Source organism: Chinchilla lanigera, unplaced genomic scaffold, assembly GCF_000276665.1.
Source record: "Chinchilla lanigera isolate Chin_1 unplaced genomic scaffold, ChiLan1.0 scaffold00011, whole genome shotgun sequence".
In the NCBI taxonomy this organism is placed as follows: domain Eukaryota; kingdom Metazoa; phylum Chordata; class Mammalia; order Rodentia; family Chinchillidae; genus Chinchilla; species Chinchilla lanigera.
This window is the reverse complement of record NW_004955412.1, coordinates 19,462,509-19,475,528: the sequence shown is the minus strand read 5'-3', so window position 1 is coordinate 19,475,528 and position 13,020 is coordinate 19,462,509. Positions and strand designations below refer to the sequence as shown.

Sequence of the window (13,020 nt, the reverse complement as noted above, 5' to 3'; positions counted from 1 at the left end):
AAAAAAAAAAAAAAAAAAAAAAAAAAAAAAAGAGCTAGTTGTAATGCAATGGAAAACTCTGAGCTTGGAATTAGGAGGCAGGTTCGAAAGCTAAGTTTGCATGGGCAGGTAGGAGACTTGAGCCAGTTACCTTCTTCTGTGAGCAGCTTTTGTATCTCAGAAAGGGAAATCAATCTAAAGACTTGCCTCTCAGAGCTTTTGTCAGGGTCCAGTGAAGTCATTTATGGGAAAGTAAATACCACATGCTTTGCTGGTGCTCAGTAGATATTTGTTGAGTTTACCAGATATGATAGTCAAAATATTTAACAAGTGGCAGTGCACATCCACTAACCAGTGAGAATGGTGCTAGTGGTCCTGCCCCATGCCAGGCCTTAGGTCAAATTGAGAGGCACCCTGGTGGGGGAAAGACTAGCTTGTCTGACAGTGTGTGGGGGTGGATGAGGGGAAGCTTGGGCTATTTGCCAATGAAGTATTTTCATATTTTAATAACTGGTTGACTGCCATGGTGCATGCTGGTGAACTTATTGTTAGAGTTGACATAGGAAGTGTTTTCCATGGCTGTATTCCAGCCAATGTGTAAGCCAGGGAAAGAAGAGTGTATTTCCCCCCAGCTCCTCCTCTCCATGCTTGTGGAAGCCAAGCAGGCTTTGTGATGATTTCTGCCTTGAAGGAGGCAGAGGTGGGCACATGGTGGGTTGTCCTGGGAGCCCTGACTGAGGAGCTCTGCAGTGTCTGGAGATGTGATGGGCACAGCCCTATCTGTTCCCTTGCCCCTTAGAAGGACACCCTAACCCCAGCTTCCCACCCACTACCCACGCATTACCTCATAGTCCGGGTTGGGAACAGGTGGCGGCCTCTCCTTGTTTTGTCCTGTAGGGGAGAGAAGGTAAAAGTATTTTCCACCCACAAAGCAACATTAATCTTGCGGGGCTGACTGCTGCAGTGACATGAGCTCAAGGATAGCAGTCCCCTTTGTCTCCCCTTCTGTGTCTCCCTTATCCATGCACGAGACCTTTCTTTTCTTTCTTTCTTTTTCTTTTTTTTTTTTTTTCAGGACCTTCATACTGAGTTACACCCCCCCCTTTGAGACAGGGTCTCACAGTCACTGAGTTGTGCGGGCTGGGTTTGAACTCCTGCTCAGCTTCCCAGAGCACTGGAATTGCAGGGCTGGGCCACTACACCTGGTTTCTTTTCTCTTCTCTTTCCTTCATCCCATGCTCACACTACTCTCCTCAGTTTGTGACTTTTCTCAGCCCAGGTGCTCCTGTTGTTTCTTTTCATGAGAGGAGGGAAAGGAAAAGGCAGGGACACCCCAAAATCCCTCTTCCAATGGCCCGGGGACAGGCTCTGCTTCCTGCAGAGCACTAGCAGGCTTTTGCAGAGGCTGTCTTATTAAAAAGCATCGTCATGCTTTTCTGGAGATCTTGGTACCAGCATGAATGTTCTAAAGAAGCTGTTTGACCTTGCTGTGGACTCTTGGTCCTTCCTAACCCAGGCTGGGTGCCCGCTGGTGGAAATGCTCTTTAACACCGCTTTGTGGTCTTACCCCTGGGCCTGCCCCCGCCTCCGGTTCCTCTTTTCACAGGCTTGGCCTTAGCCTTCCTATTCTTGCTCCAGTAATAAACCGACACCAGTAAGCCTAGCGTGATGCAGATGTCCACTATGATGATCGTGAAGACAGCTGTCAGATCAACCTCCATGCAGTTCTCACACACTGCGGGGGACAGAGTAGGGAGAAGAGGAGAAATGAAGCCGAAGGGGAAACCACAGGACACTGGAGAAGAGGAAGGAACAAATGAAGGTGCTCCTCCCCTGGACACTCACACACTTGCTGTGGCCGAGCCCTCCCCTTCAGTGTGTGGATAACAAGGATAAAGTGGAGCTGGGGATTTAGCTCAGCAGCACAGCGCTGCCTGGCAAGTGCAAGGTCGTGAGTGTTGTGAGTTCGATTCCCGGTACTGGGAAAAAAACCAAAACAACAACAACAACAAGGATAAAGACAAGCCTCAGTTAAACCTTCATTACTCAATAGTTATGGGAATTGTGAAATGAATTTTCAATCCACAAAGCCTCTGTTTCCTCATCTACAAAATGGAAATAAAATAGTACTTAACTCGTGGCTGTTGAAAAGCTTATATGAAAATAATTCCTGGCTAGTGTAGGGATTTTGGGTACTACGCTTAAAACATTATAAGCACTTGATAAATGCTAGCACCCATCATTGTTTTATTATGCTTCATCTTAGGAGGTTTTTATTTTTTATTTATTTTTATGTTTATTTGATTTTTTTTACCTTTTTCTTTTTTTTTCATTTTTTGGCTTTTTGAGACAGGGTGTTGCTCCATAATTTACGCTGGCCTTGAACTCACTACATAGCCCAGGCTGGTCTCAAACTTGCAGCGATCCTCCTACCTCAGCCTCCCGAGTGCTGGGATGATAGGCATGTGCCACTATGCCTGGCTATTCTTTTGGTGCTTGAGACAGGGTCTTACTGTGTCGTCCAGGCTGGCTTTGAACTCACTATGTAGCCCAGGCTGGCCTCGAACTTATACTGGAGTGCCATTGCTTCTGGGAGTGACCCAGTATAAGTGACCCAGCTTTGTCTCTTGGGAAGTTATATAGCACTGACTGAGGTTTCTCAGAAAGCTCTCTGTTGGTATTTAATCTGCATTCCAGAAAATGTAGATGCTGTGAGCTCCGAGAGAGTCCCAGGATGAGTGTTTTAGGAAGCCTTGAGATGCCTGGAGACTGCAGGTGGGGTTGGGGAAGTCAGTGAGAATGGCCATTTGAAATGATCCTCTTACCTCTAGCTTTCAGGTAGAGGTAGTAGTCCTTGTCTGAGTTGCTCTTAAAGCAGGCATAATAACCACTGTGCTCCAATTCTGAAAAGTTCTCAATTGTTAGTCGTTCAGGATTTTCAACGGTTACGTTTCCATGATTTTTTTCCCATTGTATTGATTCTGTTGAAGGATCCAAAAAGCATGTCACCTCTACCGTGGTTCCGGAGATGGAGACTTTATATTCTGAGAAATGGAAGAGAAGAGATGGGAAATTGGATGGAGAAACCCAGAAAATTTCAGCAAAAGGCAAATTAGTGACAAAAGAACTAAACAAATGGAGAAAGTCCCTTGTCACCTGGGTCTTAGACTTGCTTGTCAGAAGGGAGGCTTCCTGGCTAGAGGGTGTGGAGAGGGGATGTGTGGGAGGAGGAGGGGCAGAGAACCTTCCGGAAGGTGGCCTCAGAGTTTAGGCAGGAACACGGGGACTTGGAAAGGGGAAACTGGAAGTAAAGAAAACCTCACAAGACTCTCTCATTTGCAAGCTTTCTAGAATCGGGGCTGGGCATGCATAGTGGAGAGATTCTCAGTTCATGGGCTAGTGTCTCTCAGTTTCCTCTCCTCTACCCACCAATCTGCATCCCCAGACAAAAGCATAAATGACCATAAACTCACGTTTTGGTGTGTCATTGTCTGGGAATTTAAAAAGAAAGGAAACAGTGTTAAGAAAGAAAAAATCCTGATTTAAGTAAAATTTTTCTAATGGGACTAAACAATGCTCCCAAGAATTCTCAAAGTGGGTGTCACTACTCAGGGGCCCAAAGCTTTGAAGGTGAGGTATGTACTTAGCCCAGAGATACACTCACTGATATACTGGAACTCACACACATCAAACTGTCCTTGACCCAAACCTACCAAAAACTCAGAAAACCTTAAAGTCAGAAGGCTGAAAACTTCTAGAAATCTTCCTGCATTAGCCAGAACCTTCTTCCATACATATATAGAAAGGTTCTTTTTCAAAGATAAAGACCTCCACACATTTGAATCGCCGAGTCTTGGGCTTATTAATTTCTTATTATTCAGATTTCTTTCTTATAACAGAGTCTTCCATAATGGAGATCAAACATTTTATTCTGCATAATTTTCTCTGTTGTCTTTTTTAAAAAATAAGATGTATGTATCATGCTAAAGAACAGATTTTCTTCTTCATTTTACCAAAACACTAAAATAGCACAAGGCATAGTCTCTGTTGTCTTTAGATGACTTGAACTACTCTACATATTTTGTTTTGCAGTACTGGAGATCAAATCCACTCTGCTAGGCACATTTTTCCATGGAGCTACATCCCCAGCCTCTGCTTTACCCATTTGAAAGGAATGGCTCTTCCAATAAAAAGTGGCTTTACTTTATCTCTGAGTACAATGAGCTCTCAGCTATTTTTGCTTGACGGGGGGGGGGGGGGGGGGGGAGCACTGGTGTGAACTGAAATCCACTAATGTAATTTGGGGAGCCAGCAACATTCCCCACAGCCCTGGGAAGTGGGGCCGGGCGTCTTTGTGCCCTGGAAGACCTGTGGCTGGAACAAGGGGCAGCGCTAGGCTTTGCCAGACCCTGTACATGACGGGTGGGAGAGGGGAGAGGGGGCAGTGCCCAGAGATGACGCACTACTCAGGAAAGAGACAGAGCCTCATGTTTGAATCTCAGGTCTGCCCTTGGCTGTGGGAGAGAGGGCAGGTCATTTAACCTCTCTGAGTTTCAATTTCTTCACGAGGGAAATGGAGATAAAATGCCCTCCTAATAGGGTTTTTACAAGAATTAAGTGAATTCTGAAAGTGGAAGTCAAGACAGATGTTAGTTTCTTTCCTCCTTTCCTGCTTGAGTTCCTGCTACCATAGAGAACTGAGCTCAAACCAGCTGTTCCGGCAGCCAGCCGGCTGAGACTGCATACAGCATAAAGAAATCCTTCACTACCTGCTAATAATCGGGAGTTGAATAAAATGACAATAGATAATACTATTCTGACTTACTAATTTTTTAGCATTTTTTTTTTTTTCTGGTCTTTTTGAGACAGGGTTTCTATGCAGTTCAGACTGGCCTTGAATTCACTTTGTAGCCCAGGCTGGCCTCAAACTCGCAGTGATCCTCTGTCTCAACCTCCTGAGTGCTGGGATTATAGGCGTGCGCCACCATACTCAGCCTGCGTTGATGTTTTTAAAGAAATGTAACACAAACAGGAACTCATAAATACTTAAAAGTGACTAGAAGCCAGTATAGTCCCACATGCCTGCAATCTCAGCCTGGAGAGTCTCAGACTCTGAGAGACTAAGGAAGGAGGATCACAAGTTTGAGCCCAGTCTGGGCGATTTAGTGGAATCTTGTCTCAAAATGTAAAAAGGGCTGCGGATGTAGCTTAGTCTGAAGGTCCTGGTTTCAATCTCTAGGACTAAAAACAAGACAAAACAAATAACTAGATACTACATTCTGTTTGATAGGTTTGCGAAAAAGAAACATAAAGAAAATTGCTTATACCCTTTTTTTGCCACAGATTGGTAGCAGAGATATTAGACTGAGCAGGCTCATTCAAGGGCCTAGATGTTTACGCTTGGAAACAGTGTGTTCAGAAAAATTGTATATATAGCGATTTTTATACACATCATGGTATTTCATAATGGTTAAAAATGTGCTTCAGTGTCATAAAAATTTGGATTTATATGTCTGTGAATTGGCTACTTATTTCTTTTCTTTTCTTTTTCTTTTTTTTGTCTTTTTGAGACAGGGTCTTGCTATGCAGTTCAGGCTGGCCTTGAGCTCACTTTGTGGCCCAGGCTGGCCTTGAACTCACAATGATCCTCCTGCCTCAGCCTCCTGAGTGCTGGTATTACAGGCATGAGCCACCACACCCGGCTTATTTATTTATTTTCTAAGCTTTTGTTTCCTAATCTATAAAATAGAAATGGATGTTAGAAGATTTTTTTTTCTTTTCTTTTTGTGGTAAAAGGGCTTTTCCACTGAACTAGATCACTTGCTCTTTTCTATTTTGGGATGAGGTCTTGCTAAGTTGCCCCAGCTAAGTTTTAACTCACAATCTTCCTGCCTCTCAGAGTGCTGGGATCACAGTTGTGTGCTATCACACCGGGCATGAAGATGAGTTGTGCCCCTTAACCCCACCCCATACTGGGGACTGAACCCAGAACCTTGGGCGTGTGGGGCAAGCACTCTACCACTGCACTACATTCTCAACCCAGCATTAGAAGAACTAAAAGGAGAAATGCAGGTAAAACATTCAGAGCAATAACTAGAGCATCCAGGCCCAGTGAATTTTATGCTCATTGTCAGTGTTTTTTCTGTATAATCATAGCTAAAATTCACCTACTCTCTTCTATGTCAGCTGACTTCTTAAATGAAATACATACTCAACCCTTGTATCAACACCACAAGCTAGATGCTGTGTGATTATTACTGCATTTCCATTGTACACAAGACGATGATACTACACAGAGAAGTTAAGTAAATTATTCAAAGATACCCAGCAAGTAGATAATTGAGCCAGCATTCAAACATGGTGATCTAACTTCAGAGTTAGGACTCTTACTGTATGGCTTTTATCTCCTTTGCCTAAAATATTCCTCTTCCAGGAATACAAGCTCATCCTTTAAAATTCAGCTGAAGAATCACCTCCCCAATAGACTTCTTCCATTATACCCTCCTGTCTTTATAAAACATGTTATGCTGTGTCTTCCCATGTAATTGCACACAACACATTCTATTAGCAATTATTTGTCTCTCGAGACGGTTGGCTTCTTTAGGACAGGGAATTAGCAAAGCATCCACTTTTTGCTCATTCAAAAAATATTCATTGGAGCTGGGCATGATGGTGTCCACTTGCAATTACAACTACTCAGGAGGCTGAGGCAGGAGGATCATAAATTCAGGGCCAGCCTGAACAATTTAGTGAGATTCTGTTTCAAAATTAAAAAAAAAAAAAAGTAGAAAGAGTTGGAGGTCTAGCTCAGTGGTAGAGTGCTTGTGTTGCATGTGCCAGGTTTTGGGTTTAATCCTCAGCACTGCAGAACAAAAATTCATTGAGCATCTACTACGAGCCAGCCCCTGGGCTAAGTAAATGAGGCACTGTCTTTGCCTTTAAGGAACTCATGGTTTATTCAAAAACACAGAGAAGCTCCAACCCATACCCGCACATGTGTTTTCCCCTCTCAGCATGCTCAGGGATGCTCATGTGCATGGCTATAATCAGGGCAGCTCACAACAAATGCAGGCACATCTCATGTAGACCTCATGGGAAGATAACTGTATTTTCCCTCTAACAGCTCTGGTTCTCAGTGTTTACTCCTACGATTGTCCCCTATGACCATCTTGACCCACATTTGAAAAGAAATTGTACAGAATGCAAATCCTCTTACCAGCATTGTCGATACCTGAAAAAGAAATGATAAGCTGTTAGCAATATTCCTACCAGCAACTATGCTCATTCCCTGCCCTTGCGGTTAGGATCTTCCAATTCCTTTGGCTGTATATGACGAGCTGCTTGAGGCCTTATGTTCTACATTAAGTATCTGATGGCCATTTGCAAAAATGGTTCCTAGGAACAGCTCCAGATAGGCAGTGCAGTGGAAAGTGGATAGCACAGTGTTGCTTCTGAACACAGCAGAAGGAGGAGTTAATTGAACAGAGGCTTCCAGTACTGGGACACTGCGGACTCTGCGGCTGTGATAGAGAATGCAAGTCCAGGGCAGGCGTGCATGTACACCGCAGACACACGCATCGGAGCACTCAGACATGAGATTCTCAGTGTGCCTCCAAACACGGCCTGGAGGCTGAGCCAGGCTCACCTTGTACGTGCATTCTGGCCGGTTGCATGTCCTGTGTAAAATTTCACAGCAAATAGAAATGCAAACAAATGAAAACTGTTGGTACTTTCAGCTGAATTTAACGGTCTCTTTTTTTTTTTTTTTTTTTTTTTGAGCAGTTAAGACTCATTTCTTACAGTCTTTGTTGATTGTTGCTTCTGGGCTAGATTTATAAGGAAAAGGCAAAGGAAAGTAGTAGAAACCCCTTTTACTAGTTTTGTGGGAGCTGTGTAGGAGAAAACTCCACTCAAATACAGCCAATTTTGAGGAACGTGTCGCAGGGTTTTATCATTATATGAGAATCACAGAGGGTACTCACACAAACCTAGATAGCATAGCTACTGCATACCTAGTCTATATGGTATATAGCCTGTTGCTCCTAGACTATAAATTGTAGCGCATGGTACTGTACGGATTACGGTAGACAATTGGAACACAATAGTATCTGTGCACCTAAACATATCTGAACAGAAAAGATACAGCAAAAATACTTGGTGATAGACATTTTTCAGCTGTGCTATAATCTTATGGAATCACTGTTGTATATTTGGCCACTTATTGACTGAAACTTTTTTTTTTTTTTTTTTTTTTGGTACTATGAATCAAACTCAGGACCTTGCACTTGCCAGCAGGCACTGTGCCACAGAGCTATATCCCTAGCGCTGAAACACTGTTATTAGTGCATGGTAGTACCAAAAATTTGGGCTTGATTTTATAACAAAGAAAGTAAGCATGGGGGCTGGGGATTTAGCTCAGTGGCACAGCGCCTGCCTGGCAAGCGCAAGGTCATGAGTTGGATTCCCGGTACCGGAAAAACAAAACAAAACAAAACAAAAAAAGAAAGCAAGCATATCTTACCTTCCTGCCCCCAAGCGCCAACTAGGAAAAAAAAAAAAAAAAAAAAAAAGAGTTAGCAAATGTTGTGATTGCCTGCAATTCCAAGCAGAAACAGGACCCTGGTCCATTCTGACCATGAATGAAGATCTCAAGTCCTTCCCAACAACTGCTGGATTACTGTCATTACTATAATTCAGAACAGTGACACTTACTACTAGGTGGGAGGAGAGAGAGCAAGGGAAATCAAGCCCCGAGTGTGAATACATGGTGTTTGATCAACAGAAGTCAGAAGAAAAAGTTGAGGCTGCTTTTCGGAAGACTAGAAAAATAGCAAAAGAATTTTGCAATCAAGTCTCCATTTTTAAAATTGGTCTCTGACTGGAAGAAAAAGAAGCTCTTGGCTGGGTACACATGTTGAGATTCCAGTTCTGTCTCTGGCTCCTCCTAGCTTAATGGTTCACTTTTTCCTTTTGTTTTCTGCTTGAGACAGGGGCAGAAATATTTGAAACTAATTACTCATCAACTATAGCCTATGCGGTAAAGAAACGGATTATATTTCTTCTGGGCCCTTAAGCGTCCCCTCAAGAATGAGTTGGAGGTGTTACCATGGCCAGCTTTCCTGCCATTCCCTGAGTTTTCTGTTTACCAACAGCCTCTACATTGGGTGAGACATTCTTCCAGCCCAGAGCAGACTGAGCACTTTCTCGTGACACCAAATTTCTAGGGATGCTTGGGTCTTTGATATGTCCTCTTTTTTCCTTTCCTTTTTTTTTTTTTTTTTCTTTCCTTTTTGCTTTACATTGCACTGCCTTGCCTTTTCCTTAGTAGGAGCACACTTTATACCACTGATCTCTAAGAAAATGTCTGGCGTCCCTGCAGGAGTCATATTCCACCCCTTGAGACTCAAAGTGTATTCTTTGCCTACTCACAGATGAATGCCCTTGGGAGCTTATTAGAAATGTGGAATCTCAGTTCTAAAACAGAGCTGCATTTTAACAGGGTCCCTGGGTGATCTGTGTCCATACTAAAGCCTGATAAATGCAAGCAGGAAGTGAGTTGTGTAATGGCTGTGCTCTGAGATAGGCCCCTCAGCTGTAATGGTATTTTCTAGCTCTTTGAAATAAAATCATCATGCGCTGTTTTGCCTCGCACAATGCAGATGTCCTGAGCAATACTAATCATCCAGATTAGCTCCAGCACTCATCATATTATTGCAAATAAGTTGTGTAACTTCTTTTATTTATTTTTTTATGTGTAAAATAGGAGATAAAACGCTTTTCTTCTAAGGTGGAGGTAAGGATTATATAGGTTAACACGAGTAAAAATTTTTTCTTTACATAATATTAGCACTCAATAAACAGCATTTAAAAACATTATATCAGATGAGAGATGCAAGCGCTGTCCATTTTTCATCAATTTACATGCTACCTTGCTTCAAAAAGGACTAAGTTAATTGAAAGCTCTCAGTCACCTGAAAAGGGCTGAAAACTATAACGTGCTTAACTCTATCAAAGATACTAAATTTGCTAACTCTGTGCAGAGCTTGGGTGCAACAACTTAGTCTCCTCAAAACAAAAAGTGGAGTTTAGTTCTCATCTCTTTTGTGTTAGCTCCTAAGGGCTGGGTAAGTTTGCCGACAGACGGGCTTGTTCTCGGTGGCAGAGAGACCTCTTTGCTCTCGACTGAGACCATCATCCCATCTGCTTTTTCTGGCTCTTTCCCTGAATGGTCTCCCACGCACCCGTGCACATTTCTTTTGTCTGCCTCCATCTCTGACCCCTGCTCTAATGGTCGCACGAACAGTTCCTCACGTTCTCTGGTAAATGAGACGCCTTAGCATTCCTGTGCTGTATCTGGTAAGGCCCTGGGCCTCCCAGTGTCTGGAGAAACCGCCCTCCTTCATCCCAGCCCACTCACCTGAGAGGAGGCAGAGCCCCAGAACTCTCCAGAGAGCGCCCGACTGCATTCTTCCTTCACTGGACGGCTGTTCTAAGATGGCGGCGATGACAGCCTCAGTTTATTCCTTCTGAAAAGGAAACCCGGACATTTTCAGAAAGGGACATTTTTGACACATGCGCTGGGTACAAGTCCCTGGGGTCTTTGTTCCCAGTGCTAGGGTGAACAAGGGAGGTGCTGTCGGAGGAGACTCACCATTTTCTGAAGCAGACACCTGAGGCTGGGAGAGGAGGCGGGTTTCTGTGCTCCACACAGGAAGTGTTGAGGGGCCTCTAGGCCCGTGGGTTCTACGTCACTTGGCAGTGTTCAAGGCAGAGGCCTCCACCTGGATGGCTAAGGAAAGCTGGGCCCCACAGACTTTCCGTAAGGATGAGCAAGAGGCTTCCGGCAAAACTTGAAGGCGCTATGATAAGGTGCTGTTTAATTGCCTGCGCCATGCACAGCGTCCCTAGCATCTGCTTTCTCAGATGCCCCTTCCCCCCATAAGCTGTGACAGGAAGACAGAGGAGCACTGAATGTTTGTTTTCTTCATGGTGTGCCCGGCATATAACAGCTGGATGGAGCCATTGCATTGACAAGATCTCTTGGCTTGCAAATATGTATGTGTTTAAAATCATGAGATGCCATTTCCCCCCTATAATCTTTGCAAAAATAATTAGAAACGCGATACTCCATGTTAGGAAGGTGAAGGGTGACAGTCTCAAATCTGCTTGTCTAAGGGTGAGCTGACGGTGTTCCTTTGTTGTTGTTGTTGTTGTTGTTGTCTTTTTGGGATAGGGTCTCACTACGCAGTTCAGGCTGTGCTTAAACTTAGTTTGTAAGTTTAAACTTAGTTTGGCCCCAAACTCACAGCAACCCCCCTGCCTCAGCCTCCTGAGTGCTGGGAGTACAGGTGTGTGTCACCATGCCTGGCTATTTTCCTTGTTTTTAAGCATGCAATAATAAAAAGCTTACTATATCCTGGAATTGTGCTAAGGGCTGACATATCTCATTTAATCCTCAAAACAGTACTCTAAAATAGTTTTTGTTTTTTGGAGACAGGATCTTGCTATGCAGTTCAGGCTGGCCTTGAGCTCACTTTGTAGCCCAGGCTGGCCTCGAACTTGCAATGATCCTCTTGCCTCAGCCTCCCTAATGCTGGGATTACAGGCGTGCGCCACCATGCCTGGCTCTAGGTATTATTATTATTATTATTATTTTAGTTTAGGTATTATTTTTATCTCCATTTTATGCTGAGCAAACCAAATCTCAGACAGTTTATAACTTGTTGCAGATCACAGAGCAGGGACTGTAGAAGACATTTTGGCATAACTGACTTATTTGGCAAATATTTAATGTCTACTGTCCTCTGCTCTAGTTTCGTGGTGTCTGCTGCTATTACAGCAATAACAGGATAGACTTCATGGACAAAGAAAGGAAAAGTGGACATGAAACAGCTGTGGGAGCAGCAGAAGGGGGGCCCAAAGGTTGGTTATGGTGCTGCATACCTGTAACCCCAGCACTCAGGAGGCTGAGACAGGAGGATCATCACCAGTTCAGGGCCAGCCTGGGCTGCATAGTGAGTTCAAGATGAGACCCTGTTTCAAAAAAATAAAAAACAAACAAATTCAAAACCAAACAGAAGAGGGGCCCATGACAGTCTGGGGGTAGAGAAAGTCTCCTTAAGCAGCGGCACCTGAGCAGAACTGATGGGTGAACAGGGTGAAGCAGGTAGAGAGGACAGGCAAAGGGTCCACAGGGAGCAGCATGCTTGACACCAGAGCAGAAGAAGAGAAAAGGCAGGTCCAGAACATCAGGCCACAGAGAGGAGAGAAAGAATGGCAAGAAGCAAGACAGAAACTCAGTGGGCGCAGAGGGAGGGACTCGCCAGGCTTGTTATGGATTCTTATGGATTTCCTGAGGGTATGGGAAACAGTGGAAGGGGTTTAAACAGAGGAGTGACAGTATCACATTCTTTAAAACTTTTTAAATGAAAAATGTTGGAAGCAATATCTGCATATGTTAAAAACAGCAGAGAAGTCAGGTGTGGTGGCGCACGCCTGTAATCCCAGCACTTGGGAGGCTGAGGCAGGAGGGTCGTTGTGAGTTCAAAACCAGCCTGGGCTACAAAGTGAGCTCAAGGCCAGCCTGAACTGCATAGTGAGACCCTGTCTCTAAAAAGACAATAAATAAATAAATAAATAAATAAATAAATAAATAAATAAAAAATGAAAACAGCAGAGAGTGTAGGAGTGCTGAATACCACCCGTCCCTTCCCCCGCCTCACCTCACCCCATGGTTCTTCCTAGAGAAAACCACTTTTTAAACTGTTTCCTCTTCTTCCTCTCCTTTTTTCTTGGTGGTTACCTTCATATATCTAAGTGTGCACTGTCATCAATTGAGTTCTCTGGAAAACAGCTCAAATGGAGATTTGTGTGCAGCTGGCTTGCACAGAGAGGACAGGATCAACATCAACGGCAACCCTGGCGGGGGAGCCGGGAGAGAGAGAGAGGGAGGGAGGAGGTGAACTGCATCATGAGATAGCAGCAGAGGTCTCGGTCAACACTGCGGGGGTTCTCAGGCTGGCCCAGCCCTTCAGTCTTTCT

At 44.1% G+C, this 13,020-nt stretch overlaps 1 protein-coding gene across 2 annotated transcripts in view; it reads right to left on the bottom strand.

The window, feature by feature from the left end:
• The window catches only part of Cd3e (CD3e molecule, epsilon (CD3-TCR complex)), an 11,760-nt gene extending 897 nt beyond the window's left edge, over positions 1 to 10,863 (bottom strand). Inside the window, exons 1-8 of one of the 2 annotated variants that reach the window (XM_013511255.1) lie at positions 10,631 to 10,863; positions 10,397 to 10,505; positions 8,501 to 8,521; positions 7,196 to 7,210; positions 3,453 to 3,470; positions 2,805 to 3,023; positions 1,547 to 1,714; positions 824 to 870 (exon numbers count right to left, since the gene is read on the bottom strand). In XM_013511255.1, the coding sequence (XP_013366709.1) occupies positions 824 to 870; positions 1,547 to 1,714; positions 2,805 to 3,023; positions 3,453 to 3,470; positions 7,196 to 7,210; positions 8,501 to 8,521; positions 10,397 to 10,445 (537 nt within the window). In that variant the 5' untranslated portion in view covers positions 10,446 to 10,505; positions 10,631 to 10,863. The remainder of the gene's footprint in view (positions 1 to 823; positions 871 to 1,546; positions 1,715 to 2,804; positions 3,024 to 3,452; positions 3,471 to 7,195; positions 7,211 to 8,500; positions 8,522 to 10,396; positions 10,506 to 10,630) is intronic. The other variant, XM_005378235.2, reaches the window with a different exon arrangement.
• Between the last annotated feature and the right edge of the window lie 2,157 nt (positions 10,864 to 13,020).